Here is a 19,973-nt window from a genome sequence, read left to right as displayed (position 1 = left end):
ACACTCTGAGGGGGGGGAGGTGGACGTCTTAGCCCTTCTCCTTCACAGAAACCTCCGAGGTCTGTAGGGCTTGTGACCCTGGCCTGCAGGGTGGTGGCAGAGACAGATACGGGGGTTCCCATTCCGAGCTCATGGTCCCACACCTCACCCTTGGGAGACAGAGGATGACCCTGGAGAAGTGGCCGTCCTGTCCCATGGGAAAGGACCACCAGGGTCAACGCCGGGCTCGCTGCCTGAAGTGTTAAGCACGTGATGTCATGTGGGGTGAGGCGCAGGGACAGAGGCAAAGACCCAGAGCAGTGGGGTTCTGCAGGGGTGGGTAAAAGGACCCCATAGGAGCAGACGGTGTTCTGCTGCAGGCTGGACAGTGCGGAAAATGGCGTTGGAACCCCCACCTGCGGGTCCCACCCACTCAGGAGGGTCTTTGAAGCTTACCTGGAGGAAATGCAGAGGTCCCTCCACACGACGCGCTCAGACGTAGGAGACAGGCACCCCCCCGAGGCTCTCCCCCCTCCCTCCCCAGGTGCTGGGCTTTCCTTGGCGCCAAGACGGCCACTGGAACGTTGGTTCACAGGAGAGGTTCGCAGCGGGAGATGCTCCAGCCAGGGTCAGCAGACAGGGACAGGTGTCCTGGTGACACCGTCCAGCCGGGGATGGGCTCCCCCCCAGAAGCCACGCCCCCGGAGCTGAGAGTGGAAGTGAGGCCCAGGCCAAAGGAGAGCAACGCGCCTCGTGGGAGGTGCTTTATTTCATTATTAACAACATGGGGCGGGAAGGCCTGGCTGAAAGACCCTGTTATCACAACCAGCCTCGGGCCCCTGGCTGGCTCTCTGCTCCCACTCCCATCCCAGGAGCTGCTGGGCTGGTGATGGGCCCAGCTTGCACCATTCCTGCCCACGGGAGGGGGGGTGTGCCCTGGGCCCCTTGCGGGGGCCCATCCCCAACTCCCTTGAGAGAAGGCGCCCTCTCAGCCCAACAGGGACTGGGACAGCGGGTGGTGCGCCGGTCTCCAGCCACGTCTGCTGAGGAGGAGAGGGCCTGGGGACTTTCAGGGGACCAAGCCCTTCCCAAAGGGTTCCTGCCACAGGTCTGCGAGCCCCCAAAACACCTGCCTACCTGCGGATGGGCGGGGTGGGGGACGCCTGGGATCTCCCCCCCCACTCCTGGGACCCTAGTCCTCGCTGGAGTTGTCGAACTCCTCCCAGTCAGACACACTCATCACCTCGGACGCAAAGTCCGGGTCGGCCTGGCTGCGGTCAGGGGTCCCCCGGGGTGGCTCGAGCAGCAGGGACCGCGGCAGGGTGAGCACGCAGGCGGCCAGGCCTGAGATGGAGTTGTCCAGCTGCGGCCCCTCCTCCCAGGTGTCCTTGCCCGCGTCATAGATGTGCACGTAGCCCGTGCGGCTGCCTCGGTTGTGTGAGCGGCCGCCCAGCACGTAGATCCTGCTGTCGAGCACAGCGATGCCCGGCTCCCCGTGCCCGGCTGGGAGCGGGCAGACGGAGGACCACTGCCCAGATCTGCAGCTGTAGCAGGCCACCTGCAAGGCAAGGTGCGGGCTCTCAGGGAGCTGGGGGACCCCCAGAGGGCAGGCTCCGACCGGCTGCCGCCCTGCGCCACCTCCCTACCCCCTCAGTCGGCCTGTGGCCCCAGGCCTGTGGGTGTCTCCCCTTTGGCCTGGGGGTGCTGGCTCACTCCCCTCCACCGCTGAAGCTGAAACTCAGAAGCCAAGCGCACAGAGCACTGGGGAAGATGCAGATAAAAAGAAGAGACGGGCTTACTGAGTCGTGATGACCATCAACATTCTCTTGGGAAGTACCTGGCGGTCCAGTGGTAAGGACTCGCACTTTCCCTGCTGGGACCCCCAGGTTCAATCCCTGGTCAGGGAGCTAAGATCCCACAAGACACGCGGTGTGGCCAAAAAAGAGAAAAAAAAAATCATCGTCTTCAAAGCTACCCTAAATAGTAAACGTGGGAACCAGGGGAAATGTCCAACCTACTAGTGATCCAAGAATTGCAAAACAACCTCAGGAACAAACCATCAGCTGCTAACGAGCGGCCACTGGGGAAGAAAAGGCGCCGGCCGGGCGCCCACCTGGCCAGTCAGGGCGGCAACGTGCACAGCTGCGCCGAGCCACGCAGACGCCAGGGCTGCCCCTCCTGCTGCAAGGAGGCCTGGCCGCTGGGGGCCCAAGCCGGCCTCTGCGGGCGGGTAAGCGCAGGGACATGGACACGGGCAGACGGGCGACCCTGGATCTTCGTGGGACCCCTAATTGCACAGCCCTTGGAAGCAGCAGGGGATGTGTGAAGGCCCAAGATGGGAGGGGAGCTGCCGGCTTGGAAGAGGAAGGGGCCCGAGCAGCCAGCCCAGAGGCTTCCAGAAGCCAATAAGGGCTTCAGCTCACAGCGGCGAGGAGCAGGACCTGGCCCTACGGCAGGGGCTGAGCTCTGCTGACACCCCGGGAGACAGGACGCTGACCCTCCCTGGGCTCCGCTGAGGAAACACCCCTGGACTGTCGAGCCACAGGCTGTCAGCACACGCTCCTGCGGGTTTATGTCCCCGCGTTTGTGGCGGTCTGTCCCAGCTGCAACAGGAAATGAAACGCTGGAGCCTCGTGGCTCTCAGCGCTGGAGTGTCCCATCCGGGAACATCCAGCTAGGTGGGCTGAGGGCCAGGGAACCTGCATTCCTGCTGAGTTCTCTCCTGATGTGGGTACTGCTGGCCCGGGAGCCACATTTCGAGGACCACGGCTCTCACCTCAGGAGATGACCCAAGATACCCGAAGAGCTCCACGGAGAAAGTGCTGCTTCGAATGTTACCTGAAACGGCCACCACTTGGCCAACCCCAGCATCAGCGGTCTGATAGACTCTGCACAGCCACTGGGTGGGGTGGGGCGGCCCTCAAACGAGAGGGCACACCCACAGGCGCCAGGAGCCGGGCCGGGTGGGTGGACGTGCAGGAGGTCTAGCACTCCAAGCCAGGGGCCAGGTTTCAGGAATTCTTGTCCCCTTTCTCCATTTTCCCAGAGTTCTGCAATGTGGTTATACTAACTTTATAATTAAAGCTTTTACTAATAGTGGAGACAGGTGACACTCTTTTCTGTGACACCCTAGTGGTAGACACGTGCCATTTGTCTCAACCCCGAGTGTGCACCCCCAGAAGTGACCCCAGGCCAGCGAGTTATCCGCTGTAAGGACGCCACCCTGTGGTGGGGGTGCCAACTGCGGGGAGGCGGTGGGCGCGGGGGGGCCACGGGAAACCTAGCTGCTCCGTTCGGCTCTAGGAAACTAGGAAACAGGCACGTGCCCCGCGCCTCCCCCGCACCCCGCTTACCGCCGTGGCCGGCCCCTCACCTGGTGCACGTCTCTCCGGTAGCCCGCGTCATTGTTGCTGCCCCCGATCACGTACAGCTTGTCCAGGAGGGTGGCCATGCCGTGCCAGGCCCGCCGCACCGGGCCGTCGGCCAGCGTGTGCCAGGTGTCGCTCCCCGGCTCGTAGCAGTGGGTCTCCTTCAGGTAGTCCTCCCCGCGGCGGCCGCAGGTGACGTACATCTTCCCGTCCAGCGTGGCGCCCGCGTGGGCGTACACCTGCGGCCGGAGCACCGGCGTGTGCGCGCGCACCAGGAGGCCAGGGGCCCGCCGCGAGGACCCCGACTCCTCCTCGCCGTCTGCCTGCATTCTCCCTGGACGCCCCCTCCGGTCCCCCACCTTCCCCACGGAAGATGATTCCAGGGCCCAGAGGCGATGCTGCGCTTCCCCGAGGGGAGCCGCAACCCCTCTTTCCAAACCGCCGCCCCCCGCAAGCAGACATCTGCACGGGACCCAGAGGAAACCATCAGAGCCCCATCTTCACAGAGGCCTCCCGACCCCCATCCCCGCCAACCCTCCAGGCCTGTTATCAGCTCCTTTTTCTGCTCCGATATGATCCTCCGATTTTAAATATGGTGAATCACACCGCTTAAATTTCAAGTATGGAACCAGTCTTTGTCATCGACTCTGGTCATGAATTTCTTTTGGAAGGAGAGGGGAACTCCCTAATATTAGTTACGAATATTCGCATGTGACTGTGCATGACACACTTGCTCTTTTTGGGGGAGAGGCTGCTGTCTTGTATGGTTTTGGTATCACTTTAATAATCACTTCCTAAGGTGAGATGAGAAGTATTCTCCCTCTTCCATTTGCTGGAAAAAAAGAATCGGTATTTTCTTTAAAAGTTCGGTAAAATTCTCCAGTTAAACTACCTGGGCCTGGACGTCATTTCCTTACCAGGCTCAGGGCCATTCAAATGGTCTGCTTAGTTCCGTGGGGGTTCTAGCTCCTGTTTCTGAGGAACTGGTGTGTTTCACCTCCTTCTGACGGGTTTTAGTAATGCATCCCCCTCCCCCCAGCGCTCTTGATACTTTCAACTGAATTGTTTCTGCTTTCTTCCTCAGGCTTCCTAGAGGTTTGTCCATTTCATTGATCTTGTGAAGACCTGGTTGTTTCAGTGATTTTTCTCTAAGTTTTTCCTTCAACTTTGTTGATTTCTGCTCTGGTGTTTATTCTGTCGCTTCTTCTGCTTGCTTTGGGTTCACTCTGCTCTTATTTTTCTAGATTCTTGAGGGATGAGTTTAGATTACTCATTTGAGATTTTTTTTTCTTCCCTAATGAATGCTTTCAGTGCTACAAATTTCCCTCTCAGCACAGCTTCAGCTGGCATGCCACAAAACTCGACATGTTCTTTTCATTTCCAGTCGGATCAAGGTCCCCAGATCCCTTGCTGGGTTGTCATCTATCTCAACCTTTTGAGTTTTCCAAGATGTACACACACATCCAGAGTTCCAGGTAGTACTGAGCAAGAGGAAGAGGGAAGGACCCTGAGACAGGTGGGAGGTGGGCCCGCCCTGCCATGGGCCCTGTGGAAATCCCGAGGGCCCCTGCAGGGGCTGTACGACCAAGTCTGCAGACCCGCGGCCCCCTGGCCTGGCAGTGTCCCCGAGCCGATCAGAGCTAACCCCGGCCAGCACGGCCCTGCACTCACACATCTCCATCTCCGGTCTGGCCTCCCAAAGCCTGGCTGCCAACCGGCTGTGCCCGGCGGCTCACGTCTGTCATGTCCCTCATGTCCCTCCCACAGCCCACGCCTGGACCACCCACGGGACAGAGCCTGTTCCCTCTCTACACGCGCACTCCCCTTGCTCCGCCTCCTCCTCCCAGCCTGGAAGGTTCTTTCTGTTTCTCCCAATGGCTGCCACCTTTCCTGGACGTGGTCTCACGGACACCTCCCCGCCCCCACACACAGTCCAGCGAGGCCCTCATTGAGCACCGCTGGGCTCGCCCCGAGTCCCTTCCCGAATCTGCGCAGTGACCGAGAGCGCTCTCTCCCGCTAGGCTCGGTCACTGCCACCACTGGATGCCCAGAGCTGCTGAAGGAATAGACCAAAGTGAGGCGCCTTGGCCGCCGGGGAGAAGCGCCGGCTGAAGGCCGAGGCTGCCCCTCCGTGGCCAGGCTGAGAAGCACAGCCTCCCGTCCAGACAAAGAGCCCCTGGAGCCCCTCCCCCCTCCCCTCCGCGGGAGATGGAGTCCGCCAGCGTCCGCTGCTCTCAAGGACCCCGGTCTCTCCCCAGCACAATATGCCCCCTTCTCCTGAACAGGCAGGGAATGCTCTCCAGAAGGGCTTCCTCCCCAAAGTGGCCGAGGAGCGCGGGGCGTGCTTCCCCGTCCTGGGAGGAGCCCTGGGGGGAAGTCCTGGCCTTCTGTGGGGTCACACAGGCTGTGGAGGGGAGCTGGGGGGGGCTGGGCAAGGTGGGGGCAGTGGAGAGGGAGAAGGGGGAGGGGAGGGGAAGGGGGGAGGGGAGGGGAAGCGGGAGGGGAGGGGAGGGGAGGAACAGGGTCAGGGAGGGGAGGGCCCAGGGGCGGGGAGGGGCGCGGAGGGGCGGGGAGGGGAAGGGTCAGGAGGCAGCGTGCCCATCTGGCCAAGGCCTCAGGCAGGACACTGCCATCCTTCCTCTGCTCTGTCCGGTGCCCAGAGGTGCTCACAGACGCTGCGACCCGGGGTGCAGCACAGACCAGCAAGGGCCCCTCTTGCCCTGAGGTCCTGTGTCTGGTTTGGGGGCCAGGGTCTCAGCACCCAAGTCCTTAAGCTCAGAGAGCCACCCCTTTCAAGCATCACCTCTGTAAGATTAACAGGTTATCATGTTCAAGCTAGAACAAAACAAGGTACTGTGCAGGACACACGATTTACAGAAACACAAACAGGAAAAACAGCACTTCTGAAATGTTTCTGGCTTCGTGAAGGGCCTGCCCTCTGGGAGGTCTGAGGCTGTGGGGTCCTGCCTCTCCCGTCCCTCCTGTGCCCCTCTGGACACAGCCCGGCTCACCTCAGTGGAGCCAAGGGGCAGGCAAGGGGAAGGCTTCCGTCCACTGAACTGTAGGGTTACAGCAGCTGCCGGGGGCCAAGGTGAGGAGACCCAGAAGGGGGTGAAACTCGGGAAGGGGCCTCTCCCAACGCCTCTGGGAGCCCCCACCCAAGCTCAGGGCACAGCTCGTGGAGACAAGAGGGCTCTTGTCCTGGGCCTGGCCTGGCCTCCACTCTGTGAACCTGGGAGGGGTCCCTCGGGGGGCTTCCTTACCTCCCTCTTGAGCGGGGCCACGTAGGCCCAGGAGTTGGTGGCGGGGTCGTAGCGCTCCACGGCAGTCAGATCGTTGTGGTAGTCGCGGCCCGCCACCGCATAAATGTAGCCGCCCACGACGCACACGCACAGGTCCGCGTGCTCCTGCTGCAGCGGCTGGATCTGGAACCAGCGGTTGTGCCTCGGGTCGTACCTTGTGGGACAGGGAAGAGCACGTTCGCAGGCCCGTCCCCCAGCACGCCCCCACAGCCTGGAGGGCACAGCTTCCAGACCCTCGCTGACCGCCCCAAGCTGCCCGGTGGCTGTTCCTACAGCACCTCCGTCTCACCGCCTCCCCCCACGCTCCCCACGGCTCTGGCTCGGGGAGGCCCCCGATTATGGTCTCTCGACTGGACACCTGGGCACAACGGCCTCCAGCCAGACACCCCATTTTTAGCCTTTGCCCCAAACACAAGTGAAATGCACTCGGCAGTTGCTTCTTCCCGCCGCGGCCCCTCCCTGCCAGCCAGGAAGACCACATAGAGCCGGGTTGAGTGAATCTGGGCCTCAGCTTTGTTCGCTCGGCTCCGCGCCCAGTGGGGTGATGCTGCCTGCCGAGAGACGCTACCACGAGGGGCCGCGGGGTCGACACGTGTGATGAGGCCCTTAAAGCACTGTGGCCCCCGTCTGTGGTCCTGCGCCCCAGGGAGCCTGGCTCGGGGCAGGTCACACTCGGGCTGCTTAGGAAAGACCAGGCCGAGTGAGGCTGTCAGTGGTGGAGCCCGTCACTCACGGAGTGGACAGCACGGCCCTTGGTGCTGGCACCAGGGCCTCCTTCCGCTGCAAGTCAGTAACAGGCCAAAGGGGGCAGAGCGGCTGTCAGCCTGCGCCCGGGGAGAAGGGCGGGGCCTCGGGGGGGGAGGGCGGGGCCTCGGGGGAGGGCGGGGCCTCGGAGGGAGGGCGGGGCCTCGGGGGGGAGGGCGGGGCCTCGGAAGGGAGGGCCCCTGGTGGCCGCCTTTGAAAACTGAGCTGCCATTGAGAACTGGCCCTGCCAGGTGGAGGCCCAGCCGGGGAGGGTGGGGGGCGAAGGCATAAGGCATGGTTTCCTCTTTTCTGAACTGAGTACCCACTTCCCATCTAACCACAGAGTGTGCCAAGCTCTGGATCTCCCCTGGGTCCTGGGGCAGGGACAGCAGGGGAGGCTGAGGGCCGCTGTGGCTGTCTCCTCCTGGCCCGGGGTCCGTGCGCCGGGTGTGGCTGGCCAGACCTGCCCCTGAGCAAGGTTGGCACCAGCTCACAGCTGCCTGAGGCAGCCAGCAACCTGTGTCTGCCCTGCCGCCTGTCCACTTGTACGGGGGGGAAGCTTCCCAGAGGCCCCAGATGCAGAAACCAGCCTGGAAGCCTCCAGGAGCAGAGGCCGGGGGGCCTGCCCCACTTCCCCTGCTCTGGCCCAAAGGAACAGGCTCGGAAGATCCCAGCCTCACAGACAAAAAGCACAGCCTGCTCCGGACCTTGCGCCCAGCACACGGCTGACAGCAGAGCTGGCGGTGAAGGGACTTGGCCTGATGCGGAGGGGCTTGTGGGCCTGCCCTGCCCCCAGGCTGAGGACTGTGTGCTGGGCGAGCAGGGTGACAGGCAGCCACCTTCCAAGGAGGCTGTGCAGCTAGGAGAGTGGAGCTAAGGGCACAGGAGAGGGAAGCCGGGCCGGGCTGCAAGGGCAGAGGGTGCCAGGGCGGCTGTGCTCCCAGACCCAGACCCCACCTTCCTGCCACGGCACTCTCTGCAGCCCCGCACCCGCCAGATGGTGGGGGTGCCTGGGGGGTGGGGCGTGGGTTTCCCAGGAGAGGAGACAAGAGTGGGAAGATCCAACGCCACGGGGAGCCCCCGGCCCGGGGCCCCTACCTCCAGCAGCGGGACTCAGCGCGGAAGCCCTGCACGTTGTTGTCCCCTCCGATCAGGTACACGAAGTTGTTGAGCACCGCGATGCCCTGGTTGGACATGCGGGGCGCCAGGGATGCGGTGAAGTGCTTCCACTCTCCCAGCAGTGGGTTCAGGTACTTGGCCTGGTCGCTGAGGACGGTGGACGGCGTGGAGTGGATGCCCCCGAAGCCCACGACGCACTGGAAGTCCGAGCGCAGCTCGGTCTGCGGGCCCTGCAGGCTGGGCTGCAGGCTCTCATTCCGGTGGTACATGAGGGCTTCGGCCACGGTGTCCCTCAGTGGGCTGGGCTCCAGCTTGTCGTGCAGCCGCTGCAGGACCTCGGCCTCCATGAGGGGGAAGCGCACGGTCTCCAGGAGCTTGGGCGGCTCGTGCAGCGGGAGCCGGTCGGCCTGCACCTGCTCCGGCGGGTAGTGGTAGAGCAGGGCGCCCTCGTACACCTCCGTCTCGCAGGACACCTCCAGGCGGTTGCTGCTCAGGAGGGCGTAGACCTTCTCCAGGGGCAGCTGGCGGTACTTGTCAGTCCGCGAGAAGGCCACGAAGTTCTTGAGGATGTAGGCGTCTAGCTGCTCGGTCAGGCGGCTCAGGTCGAAGAGCTCGGCCAGCCGGTAGACATCGAGGATGTTGTCCTCGTCCACCCAGGGCGTGAGGAAGTCACAGCAGAAGTGGATGATCTCCGGGATCTGTGGACAGAGCGGGCCGTCAAGCCCAGGCCAGGTGTCCGGGCCTGGTACCCCCATCCCTGGGGCACCTCGGAGGGCCAGCACGTGGGGGACAAGCCACCAATGGTCACTGGCAACACCCACAAACAGGAGGCGGTGGGCTGCGCACTTGGAAGCATCACACCCGGCAAGACTCGCTTTAGAATCAACACTGCAGAGAAACGCAGCGAGTTAAACCCAAAACAGAGCCAGGTGGCAGGGGTGAAGGGAGGGCTCCCCACCTCAGGCCGGAGCCTCACCTGAAGCTGGCAGGCGGCGACCAGTGTCTCCTGGACGTTGCTCAGGCTGAGCTCCAGCTCGGACGTGTAGATGAAGTGCAGGATCTGGCACATGGCGTTGTAGGACACGCCATGGATCAGGACCTCCTCCTGCTCCATCTCCTTCAGCCCCCCAGCGAACATGCCCCTGCGCAGGGAAGACGGGGCACGGCTGGGTGACGCCCACGGGGCTGCCGGAGGGGCAGGCCGAGGCTGGCTCGTACCCTGAGCTGTCCCAGAGGCGCCCACAACTCCTGACCAAGCTTGGGACCATTCTGGAAACCTCCATCTCACACAGCCTAGGACCTGCACGTGTGCCCCCGGGCGCGGGGCCAGCGGGCTTTCTGCTGCGTCCACCCATGTGATTCCCGGGGCTCAGCGGGAGAGATGAACGGGAAACAGCCAACGGCCTCCGCTCAGCACCCCTGCCCCTGCGGCTACTCAGCACCAAGACCCGGTCACGGGGCCGACTCCACAATGAAGCCAAGCGGAAGACCCCCAAGCACGGAGCTAAAGCCGGAGGATGACAGAGGACAGGGCATTGCCGGGTGTGGAATCGCTGTCAAGGACTGAGACGGGGTGTCTGCTGGAGGAGCGGCCAGCCCAAGGGGCCCCTCCCTGAGGAGGCCGTGCAGGCAGCGGGCGCCCAGGCCCAGGGCAAGGATGACCCTGCAGGCTGGCCGCTGTAGGGGAGGGAGCCTGGGCCACATGCTGCTAGGCAGGGTCAGGTCTGGACGGACACCAGGAAACGGAGGCGCCGTTGGGGAACTGATCCCAGGTTTGACCTAGGGACCTCAGACTCCAAGCTCCATGGGGCAGGGTGGAGAGGCTGCAGCAGGGGCAGGAGGCCCAGCAGGCCTGGGGATCCGGAGGGGAGACCCGATCTGGGGCTGACCAAGGGCAGCCGGGACCCAGGGGCAAGAGGGCAGCAGGAGCCCGCCCCAGCCCCTACAGAGCGGGCACCTTTTAACGTCCCGGCTGCGGGGTCAGTCAGGGGCTAGAGGTGGCGGCGGTGGTCAGGGAAGCCTTGGGGCTGAAACGGGACAGCCGCACGCTGCCAGAGTGGCCACGTTCCATTTCAACACACGCACACATGCAGACTCACAAGACTGAGAGGATATGAAAGGGTGCAAGGCTCCGTCCGCCCTCAGCTCCAGCCCCCAGCTGCCCTCCCAGGGCGGCACCATCCCGAGGCAGGGCCCACACCTGGATCCGCACCCAGCTTCGCCTTCACAGGGCATCTTGGAAACAGCCTGGATTATCAGCACCCACAGGGCTGCCCCTGGGCAAAGGTGCCAAAGGACGCAGCCACGCACACTGGGGTCCCCCGGGTTCCTTCTCGTCTCCCGTCATTTTACCCAACAGGCGGCTCTGCCCCAGGAGCTGGTGGGAACGCCAGGACCAGCTCCAGGAGGGCCACTGCTGGGTCAAAGGGTTCCGCGTGCTCGCGCCTGGTGCCTCCGCCACAGCCTGTCACGAAGCCCCACCGGGGGCGGGGGGCCTGCCCTGGACACCCCTAGAAGCAGAGGGAGAGGACGCTGGCTCCAGCCGCCAGGGGGCGAGGGAGAAACCTGGTAGCGGACGGACGGACAGAGGCTTGGGTCGCGGGTTCAGCAGCTGTTTTCCCTTTCTCTTCCAAAGAGTGCAGGTGCTTCGCCCACTTCCTTTTAGACTCTTATCTTGTCAACTTAAAGAAGTTGGAGCCTCTGTGCATCACTGGTGTGAATGTAAATTAGTGCAGCTGCTGCGGAAGACAGTTTGGGGGTTCCTCAAGACATAACAAACAGAATTACAGAATGTTCCAGCAATTCCGCGTCTGAGTGCGTACTCCACAGAACTGAAAGCAGGGCCTCCGAGAGACTTCTGCGCCCCATGCTCACAGCAGCTTTCCTCACGAGAGCCAAGAGATGGGAACAACCGGTGTCCGTCGACAAAACAGGCAAACTGCAGGGCAACAAACCGGAGCGTAATTCAGCCTTGCAAAGGAGGACGACCTGACACCCCCAAGCCCGGAGGAGCCTTGGGGACACGACGTTCGGCCAAAGCAGCAAGTCTTCAAGGACAAGTTTTGCCTGATTCCATTCATGTGAGGTCCCGAGAGCAGTCGTGGAGACAGAAGCACAAGGTGGCCATACAAGGCGGCTGCCTGGGCTGGGAGGAGAGCCATGGGAACTGTTTCACAGCTACAGGACCCTTTTCACAACATGGAATGGTTCCGGAGATTGCACCAGAGTGGATGTAATGAGCACTACTGAGCTGCACGCTGAAAATGCTCACAGTGGTCAAGCTTTAGGTTTTCTAGAAATCACAATTTAAAAAAAAGAGAGAGACATGTTCACCAAGTGTCCAGCAGGCAGGGAATGACCACGTAAGTGGAGGACACAGACAGCACGCTTGCGAGTCCCGCGGACGCAAGAGATCCAAGCAGTCCATCCTCAAGGAGATCAGCCCTCAGTATTCACTCCAAGGACTGATGCTGAAGCTCCAATACTTTGGCCACCTGATGTGAAGAAGTGACTCATCGGAAAAGACCCTGATGCTGGGAAAGGTTGAAGTCGGGAGGACAAGGGGACGACAGGGGATAATATGGCATCACTGACTCGATGCGCATGAGTTTGAGCAAGCTCCGGGACTTGGTGATGGACAGGAGGCCTGGCATGCTGCTGTCCACAGGGTCACCAAGAGTCGGACATGCCTGACAACGGGCAGCACAGACCACAAAGAGACTGCGGGCTCTGCCCGCCGCCGGGAGGCCCCAACCAGACAGCACCGGGCACCACTGGCTGCCTCAGCCCTGAGGAGGCGGGGAGCTCCCTCCAGCCCAGACACCTCCTCCACACGCTTGAGACCAGGTGTGTCCCGGAATCCAAACGTTTCAGCCGGAGAAAACTCTTATCTGCCACACGTATGATGTCGCAACCCTCCATGGGAGCCTAAAACCAACACCTCGAATCCAAGCACCTCAGTATTTCCCAACCAAAAGTATAACAAAAATAAAGAAGTCTCATCTCAGTTCAGGACAGTTTGCATGGTTTAATGAATTTGTGACAAACTTTAGATTTACAAACAAACTGGGGTAAAGCAGAAGAACCCAACTCTCCCCTTCCTCTCAGAGACCAGCTGTCTAGACAGATGGGACAGCTCTCCACCAACAAAGCAGCTCTGGGGGACCTCCGGAGGGTAGGGCCGAGGGTTAGCGACACCCTGGAACCCAACAAAGCAAAACAGAGCAGCTGCGAGGATCAGCGGTTTGGGGCTGAGAAGTCTGAGACGGGCTTCGCAGGAGCCACCGTGTGGAGGCTGAAGATTGGGTGAGTGCGGGGTGGGGGGCAGGGGCACAGCTGCGCGCGCCACGGTTTCCCATCCAGACAGCGACTCAGCGGCGGGCATGGGCGCTGGACACGACTCCGCGCCCCTCGCCTGTCTAGAGAGGCCCATGCACCGGCTCAGGCTGGTAAGCGCCTTGCATCAGAGAGGCTCCCTAACAGGGACCAGCTGCCCTTCTGCGAGCAAGGCCCAGGGACGGGGGTCTGTTGCCCGAGGAGCCCAGGCCTCACGGAGGGTTTCACACTCTGATTCATGAATAACTCAGCTTCCCGTGTTGGCTGATGCCACAGAGCAGACCAGGGGGCTGTCAGCCCCAGCTGCACGTCGCCGAGAGCCTGGCAGACACCCCACAGGATGTCCCCTGTGGGCCCAGCTATGGGCCCACAGACTCCAAAGGCCTTCGCTTCACCCTCGCTCGCATCAGAGACCTTCCCCAGTCTCAATGCGTCATTTCAACCTGAGTTAATAAGCGAAATGAATAATAAAGAAAAAAACCCGCTGAAGCTTGGGAATCATCATTTCACACGTGTTTATCAGAGATAAGTCTGAGCTTTCCCTGGTCCCAGGGGGGGAGGGTGTCAGCCTGCACAGTGACCAGGCCGGAGAAGAGAATGCCTCGCAGCAGAAGCCCGCCCAGGGCCAGCTGCCAAGGGCCGAGAACGGCTCCTGGAGGACGCGGGAGACACAGGAGGCCTCCCTCCCGCAGGCAGGAGAGGCGGCGCCCGCCCCCGGCCTGCAGGAAAAGGGCCGTGACTGGGACAGACGGCCGATGTGGGGAGAAGAGTTCCATGTGGAGGGCTTTCGAGGGTGCGGCCAGGAGGCCCTGAGCCCGGGGGGACCCCAGTGCCGGACCTTCTGGGCTCTGAGGCCTCCCTGAGGGGGCTCCTGGCCACCCTGTCCCGCCTGCTGCCCGGGATCTCAAAGCTTGTGAAGAGTGAACGCCCATGAACCAAAGGGACGCTGCTGTCCCTGGACACACCTGCCCCAAGGCGCCAGCCACCACTGGGTCGCCCTCTCCATACCCTCCTTCCGGAGAACAGGCTGCACTTACACCATAAAGAAACATTTTGCTCCTTAGCTTCTAAACTCCAAAGACGAGAACTACAGCCAAGCCTTGAAGAGACAAGGACCCGACGGGATGGAGCCGGAGCAAAGGGTCTCAGGCCCAGAGCCCTGTTCACCGTGGCGGCAGGGGGGCCGCCCCTCGCCGGGTCAGGTCGGGGTGGAGGCATCCGCTCTGCCCAGTGTGCCCGGTGCCGGGCACGCCTCACGCAGGAGACTGAGAAACTCAGGGGGTCACAGCACCTGCGGTATGAGGAGGCGTGAGTGGGAGGCGGCCGGCCGGGTAAGCGTGTGAACGCGGCTGTGTGGACAATGTGCGTGCAGTGCTGGCCGCCCGCCTCGGTCCTCATGGGAGTCCCCAGAGGAGCCGGGGTGCGAGTGGGCTTCCTGACAGTGTTATAAGAACAGTGCGTGGGGCTGAGATGAAGGCACAAAGCCTTGTAAGGTCTTGAAAAAGGTGGTGGTTACAGAGGCAGTGAGAGCCAGTGTGGCCCAGTGGGAACAACAGGCGTCCAGCTCTTTGGAACACTCTTCTTCTCAACATTTCCACGGGCCTGAACGTTCTTTAAAATGAAATGACGGGGAGCCAGAGTAAAGTAGAAAGAAAATCTGTACCACACCAAGATACTGTCACTTACTGCTGGAAAATTCATTCTGGAAAATACAGTATCGGACACCACCTTTCAAACAAGAACAGAGAACGCGCGCCTACTGACCGGAAGTAGTCGCAGGAGGCGGCCAGCAGGATGCGGTGGGCCTCGAGCTGCTTCCCCTCCACCACCAGGACCACATCGAAGAGGATGCCGCTGTCCCGCAGGGCCAGCAGCCCCCGGAGCAGCGCCTGGGAGTGCTGGGCGCTCCGGTAGGTGCTGCTGACGCAGTGCGGGTGGGAGGGCTGCGTGGGCAACTTGCAGAGACGGGCGAACTCCTGCTCTTCCGCCATCCTGACCACCGCTCCCGACCTCAGCTCCGCGGCTGTCAGCTGGCAAGACATGGGGCGAGCGTTGAGCCCGGGGGGCCGCGCAGGGCTGGCTGCGCTGCTCTGGGGCCTCCCTCGGGTTCACCGGTGCTTTCCCCGGAGGTTCAAGCCTCTAGCACCCTCTTCCCTACCACGGTCCAGACTTGAGGCCTCCTTCCTCCCCACCTGTGTTCCTTCACAACTAAGACCCTCCTTCCCATTTCATCTCCTTTAGCGTCGCTGTGAGACAGAAGGTTCTAGAGATGGACCAACCCATGGGAACCCAGCCGGTGGACCCCCTGTGTGGTGAACCTCAGCGTGAGGCCCCTCAGCCAAGGAAAGGGGACTAAAGACAGCCAGTCCCTCGGGGCATTCTAAAATCCCCAGAGGACAAACACAAGGACCAGCACAGACCAGTTCTCAAGGGCTCTTCCTCTCTCCTATTGCGAAAGAACACTGGGTTCCCAACGCAGGAATGGACGCAAAAGAAAAAAAAAAAGACACCAGGGGCCTCCTAGAAGATCCCGTGATTAGAACTCCATGCTTCCACTGGAAGGAGGGTGGGACAGAGCCCTGGTCGGGGAACTAAGATCCTGAATGCTGAGCCAACCAGAAGTGACTGGGGACAGCTTGCTGCTTCCGTCAAGGGGCAGCCAGTCTGTCCTGCACCAAGCTGGGGGATCAAGCTGTGCACCCTCCAGGACACAGGACCGCCAGCCAGTGGGCCACGTGCTACAGGCCACGAACATCTGCCTTCCCCACCTCACGTTCCTCCACGATCCCCTCCCCTAATGTGCTGCTTCTTCAACCCCCTAGTGGACCTTTGAAAGAAAAAATGAGGAAGAGATTCTACTACAAACAATAAAGTATATGATGAAGCTTAAATTTCCTTCCCACTTAGGTCCCCAACCAGATTATCTCTTGGAGGCCAAGTACTCTATTTCCCCCACCCTTCCGCGCAGCATTGATGCATTTGCAGGCAAAGCTGTAAAACTGAATTCCCCCGTTTTAGTTTAGTTACACCTTCACCTTACACCCCTCCCACAGTCCACTGTATGGGTAATCCTACTTTATTTAACCAGTCCTTTTCAGAGGGATGTTTGGGTTTCCGTCAATTGTTTGCTGGTGCTGAGTTTTGCACTGAAAATCAGAGATGTGCAGTGTCTGTGGCCGCTAAGTGAGGAGCATTTACTGGATACAGAGCTGCTGGTTATCTTAGTTTGACTGAGTAGAGGACCTTTCAATAAATACTGCCAAAGTGCCTTCCATAGAGGGTGTACCAGTTTATTCTCCCACCAGCAAAGTGAGAGAACCAGATTCCAATCAGTGTGTAGGACACCAATAGCGTTTCTTTTTAATCTTTGCTGACTTAACAGATTAAAAAAACAGCATTTTACAGGGTAACTTTGTTTTGGTAACTGACGAAATTTCAAAAAATAAGAAAGTGGAATGCGGCACATCCTTTAGGACTGCCTTCCCAAGCCTGTTTTTCTGAAATAAAGTTTGTTTACCCTGGGAGCTCACTTTCTGGCACCTTCAGCGAAGCCCTTCCTTAGACTCAGTATACCCTCAACCCGTAACGATCCCGGTCATCACGAGCAAGGCCCTGTGTGCAGTCCTGCGCGGGAGGAGAAAGGAGGCTTCATGCCCCAAGCAGGTACAAACTCAAGGACGCTAACACGCATTTCCGTAAACTCATGGATGACAGGGTCGGAACATCTCTTCAGAAATGTCCGACGACACCCTTTACTGAGGAGGCACCCCACTCCTCTGCAGGGCCCCAGTCAGCGTCTGCACGAGGCAAGGTCTGCAACAAAGGGAAAGGGGGGTCCCAGTCCCCGGGGCGGACGGGTGAAGCGCTCCGGGGCGTCGCGGCCGCGGGGCAGGGAGGCGCCCGGGAACAAGGCGCTGGGCCCGCGGCGGGCAGAGAGGCGGCCGGCCCTCGGGGCCGAGGCGTCGCGCTGACAGCATGGCCTCCAGCGCTGTCCGGTTCCATCCGCGCTGCGCGTGCGGGCCGACGCGGGCGGGCCGGGGTCCAAGGTCGCGTCGGGGGAGACGGCGTCCAATCGGCGCCTGTGGCAGGGCAGCCAGCGAAGCGCCAGGAGGCGGCCCCGAAAGACGCGGGGGGCGACAGGCCCGCCCGGGGCCCGCTCGTCGGCGCCCCCGTGGCCCGCCGCGCCCGGGGGTCCCGCCCGCCGCCCCCGCCACGTCAGGCTGCGGCTCGCCTCAGGCCGCCGCCCCCTCTCCGCCTCAGTATGCTCCGGGCCGGCGCCCCCGCCTGCCCGCGACAGCGCCCGCGCGTCCGCTCCGTGCCCGGGGTCCGAACCCGGCCCCGCGCACCGAAACGCCCGCCGGCCCGCGACCGTCGCTCACCTGGCGCCGCCGCAAGCTGAGGCCGCACTCGCGGGGGCGGGGCAGGGAGGGGCGGGGGCCTCGGGCGTCACGTGGTCACGCCGCGCAGGCGCCGTGACGACGCGGGGCGGGGGGCGGGGGGCGGGGCCGGGGCTGAGGAGGGGCGGGGCCACGGCTTGGCCGGGGTTCCGGACAGAGGCGGAGGGCCCGGGCTGCCGAGTCTCCGCGCGGTTCTCGGTTTCCTACCTCCTCTCCCGGCGCGGCAGACCCAGCAAAGAATGAGGACGTGAAGAAATGCGTCTGGCAAGGGGTGGTGCCCTGTAAATCCGTTCTCTCCTTCTTCCCCTCTGTCCGTCCCCCGAGGTCCCCTGAGTCGCCCGCCGCCTGCTGGATGCTGGCGGGGACATAATCACCGCCAGTGTGAACAGGTGTTTTCCTGTTTACCGAGATTCTAGAGTCAATCTAGGAAGTCAAGAAATACCTGGCGTAACAGGCAAACTTGGCCTTGGAGTATAAAATGAAGCAGGGCAAAGGCTAGTACAGTTTTGCCAAGAGAACGCCCTGGTCATAGCAAACACCCTCTTCCAGCAACACAAGAGAAGACTCTACACATGGACATCACCAGATGGTCAATACCGAAATCAGATTGATTATATTCTTTGCAGCCAAACATGGAGAAGCTCTATACAGTCAGCAAAAACAAGACCAGGAGCTGACTGTGGCTCAGATCATGAACTCCTTGTTGCCAAATTCTGACTTAAATTGAAGAAAGTAGGGAAACCACTAGACCATTCAGGTATGACCTAAATCAAATCCCTTATGATTATACAGTGGAAGTTACAAATGGATATAAGGGAATAGATCTGACAAATAGAGTGCCTGCTGAACTATGGATGGAGGTTCGTGACATTGTACAAGAGGCAGGGATCAAGACCATCCCCAAGAAAAAGAAATGCAAAAAGGCAAAATGGTTGTCTGAGGAGGCCTTACAAATAGCTATGAAAAGAAGAGAAGTGAAAAGCAAAGGAGAAAAGAAAATATATACCCGTTTGAATGCAGAGTTTCAAAGACTATAAGGGAGAGATAAGAAAGCCTTCCTCAGTGATCAATGCAAAGAAATAGAGGAAAACAATAGAATGGGAAAGACTAGAGATCTCTTCAAGAAAATTAGAGATACCAAGGGAACATTCATGCAGAGATGGGCTCAATAAAGGACAAAAATGGTATGGACCTAACAGAAGCAGAAGATATTAAGAAGAGGTGGCAAGAATACACAGAGAAACTATACAAAAAAGATCTTCACAATCCAGATAATCACGATAGTGTGATCATTCACTTAGAGCCAAACATCCTGGAATGAGAAATCAAGTGGGTCTTAGGAAGCATCATTACAAACAAAGCTAGTGGAGGTGATGGAATTCCAGCTTAGCTATTTCAAATCCTGAAAGATGATGCTGTGAAAGTGCTGCACTCAATATGCCAGCAAATTTGGAAAACTCAGCAGTGGCCACAGGACTGGAAAAGGTCAGTTTTCATTCCAATCCCAAAGAAGGGGAATGCAAAAGAATGCTCAAACTACCACACAATTGCACGCATCTCACACTCTAGCAAATTAATGCTCAAAATTCTTCAAGCCAGACTTCAACAGTATGTGAACCGTGAATTTCCAGATGTTCAAGCTAGATTTAGAGAAGGCAGAGAAACCAGAGATCAAATTGCCAACATCCATTGCATCATTAAAAAAGCAAGAGAGTTCCAGAAAAACATCTACTTCTGCTTTATTGACTATGCCAAAGCCTTTAACTGTATGGATCACAATAAACTGTGGAAAATTCTTAAAGAGATGGAAATACCAGACTACCTGACCTGCCTCTTGAGAAACCTGTATGCAGGTCAGGAAGGAACAGTTAGAACTGAACATGGAACAACAGACTGGTTCCAAATAGGAAAAGGAGTACGTCAAGGCTGTATATTGTCACCCTGCTTATTTAACTTCTATGCAGAGTACATTGTGAGAAACGCTGGGCTGGAAGAAACACAAGCTGAAATCAAGATTGCTGGGAGAAATATCAATAACCTCAGATATGCAGATGACACCACTTTTATGGCAGAAAGTGAAGAGGAACTTAAGAACCTCTTGATGAAAGTGAAAGAGGAGAGTGAAAAAGTTGGCTTAAAACTCAACATTCAGAGAATGAAGATCATGGCATCTGGTCCCATCACTTCATGGCAAAGAGATGGAGAAACAGTGGAAACAGTGTCAGACTTTATTTTTTGGGGCTCCAAAATCACTGCAGATGGTGACTGCAGCCATGAAATTGAAAGACACTTGCTCTTTGGAAGAAAAGTTATGACCAACCTAGACAGCATATTAAAAAGCAGAGACGTTACTTTGCTAACAAAGGTCCGTCTAGTCAAAGCTATGGTTTTTCTAGTAGTCATGTATGGATGTGAGAGTTGGGAGTATAAAGAAAGCTGATCGCCAAAGAATTGATGCTTTTGAACAGTGGTGTTGGAGAAGACTCTTGAGAGTCCCTTGGACTGCAAGGAGATCAAACCAGTCAACCCTAAAGGAAATCAGTCCTGAATATTCATTGGAAGGACTGATGCTGAAGCTGAAGCTCCAATACTTTGGCCACCTGATACGAAGAAGTGACTCATTGGAAAAGACCCTGATGCTGGGAAAGATTGAAGGCAGGAAGAGAAGGGGGACGACAGAGGATAAGATGGTTGGATGGCATCACCAACTCAATGGACATGAGTTTGAG

The 19,973-nt window shown here is 59.5% G+C and overlaps 1 protein-coding gene across 1 annotated transcript; it reads right to left on the bottom strand.

The window, feature by feature from the left end:
• Positions 1-733: 733 nt before the first annotated feature.
• KLHL22 (kelch like family member 22) lies at positions 734-17,301 on the bottom strand. Its single transcript, XM_055550111.1, has 7 exons — positions 17,227-17,301; positions 14,612-14,877; positions 9,489-9,654; positions 8,492-9,210; positions 6,611-6,803; positions 3,353-3,586; positions 734-1,537 (listed from the first exon to the last, which is right to left on the bottom strand). The coding sequence occupies exons 2-7, from the start codon at positions 14,836-14,838 to the stop codon at positions 1,172-1,174; spliced, it is 1,905 nt and encodes a 634-aa protein (XP_055406086.1). The 5' UTR covers positions 14,839-14,877; positions 17,227-17,301; the 3' UTR covers positions 734-1,171.
• Positions 17,302-19,973: the final 2,672 nt, after the last annotated feature.

Source organism: Bubalus kerabau, chromosome 16 (genome assembly GCF_029407905.1).
Source record: "Bubalus kerabau isolate K-KA32 ecotype Philippines breed swamp buffalo chromosome 16, PCC_UOA_SB_1v2, whole genome shotgun sequence".
Taxonomy (NCBI): domain Eukaryota; kingdom Metazoa; phylum Chordata; class Mammalia; order Artiodactyla; family Bovidae; genus Bubalus; species Bubalus kerabau.
Note: the sequence above shows the minus strand (reverse complement) of the source record. Positions and strands in the feature narration are given on the sequence as shown.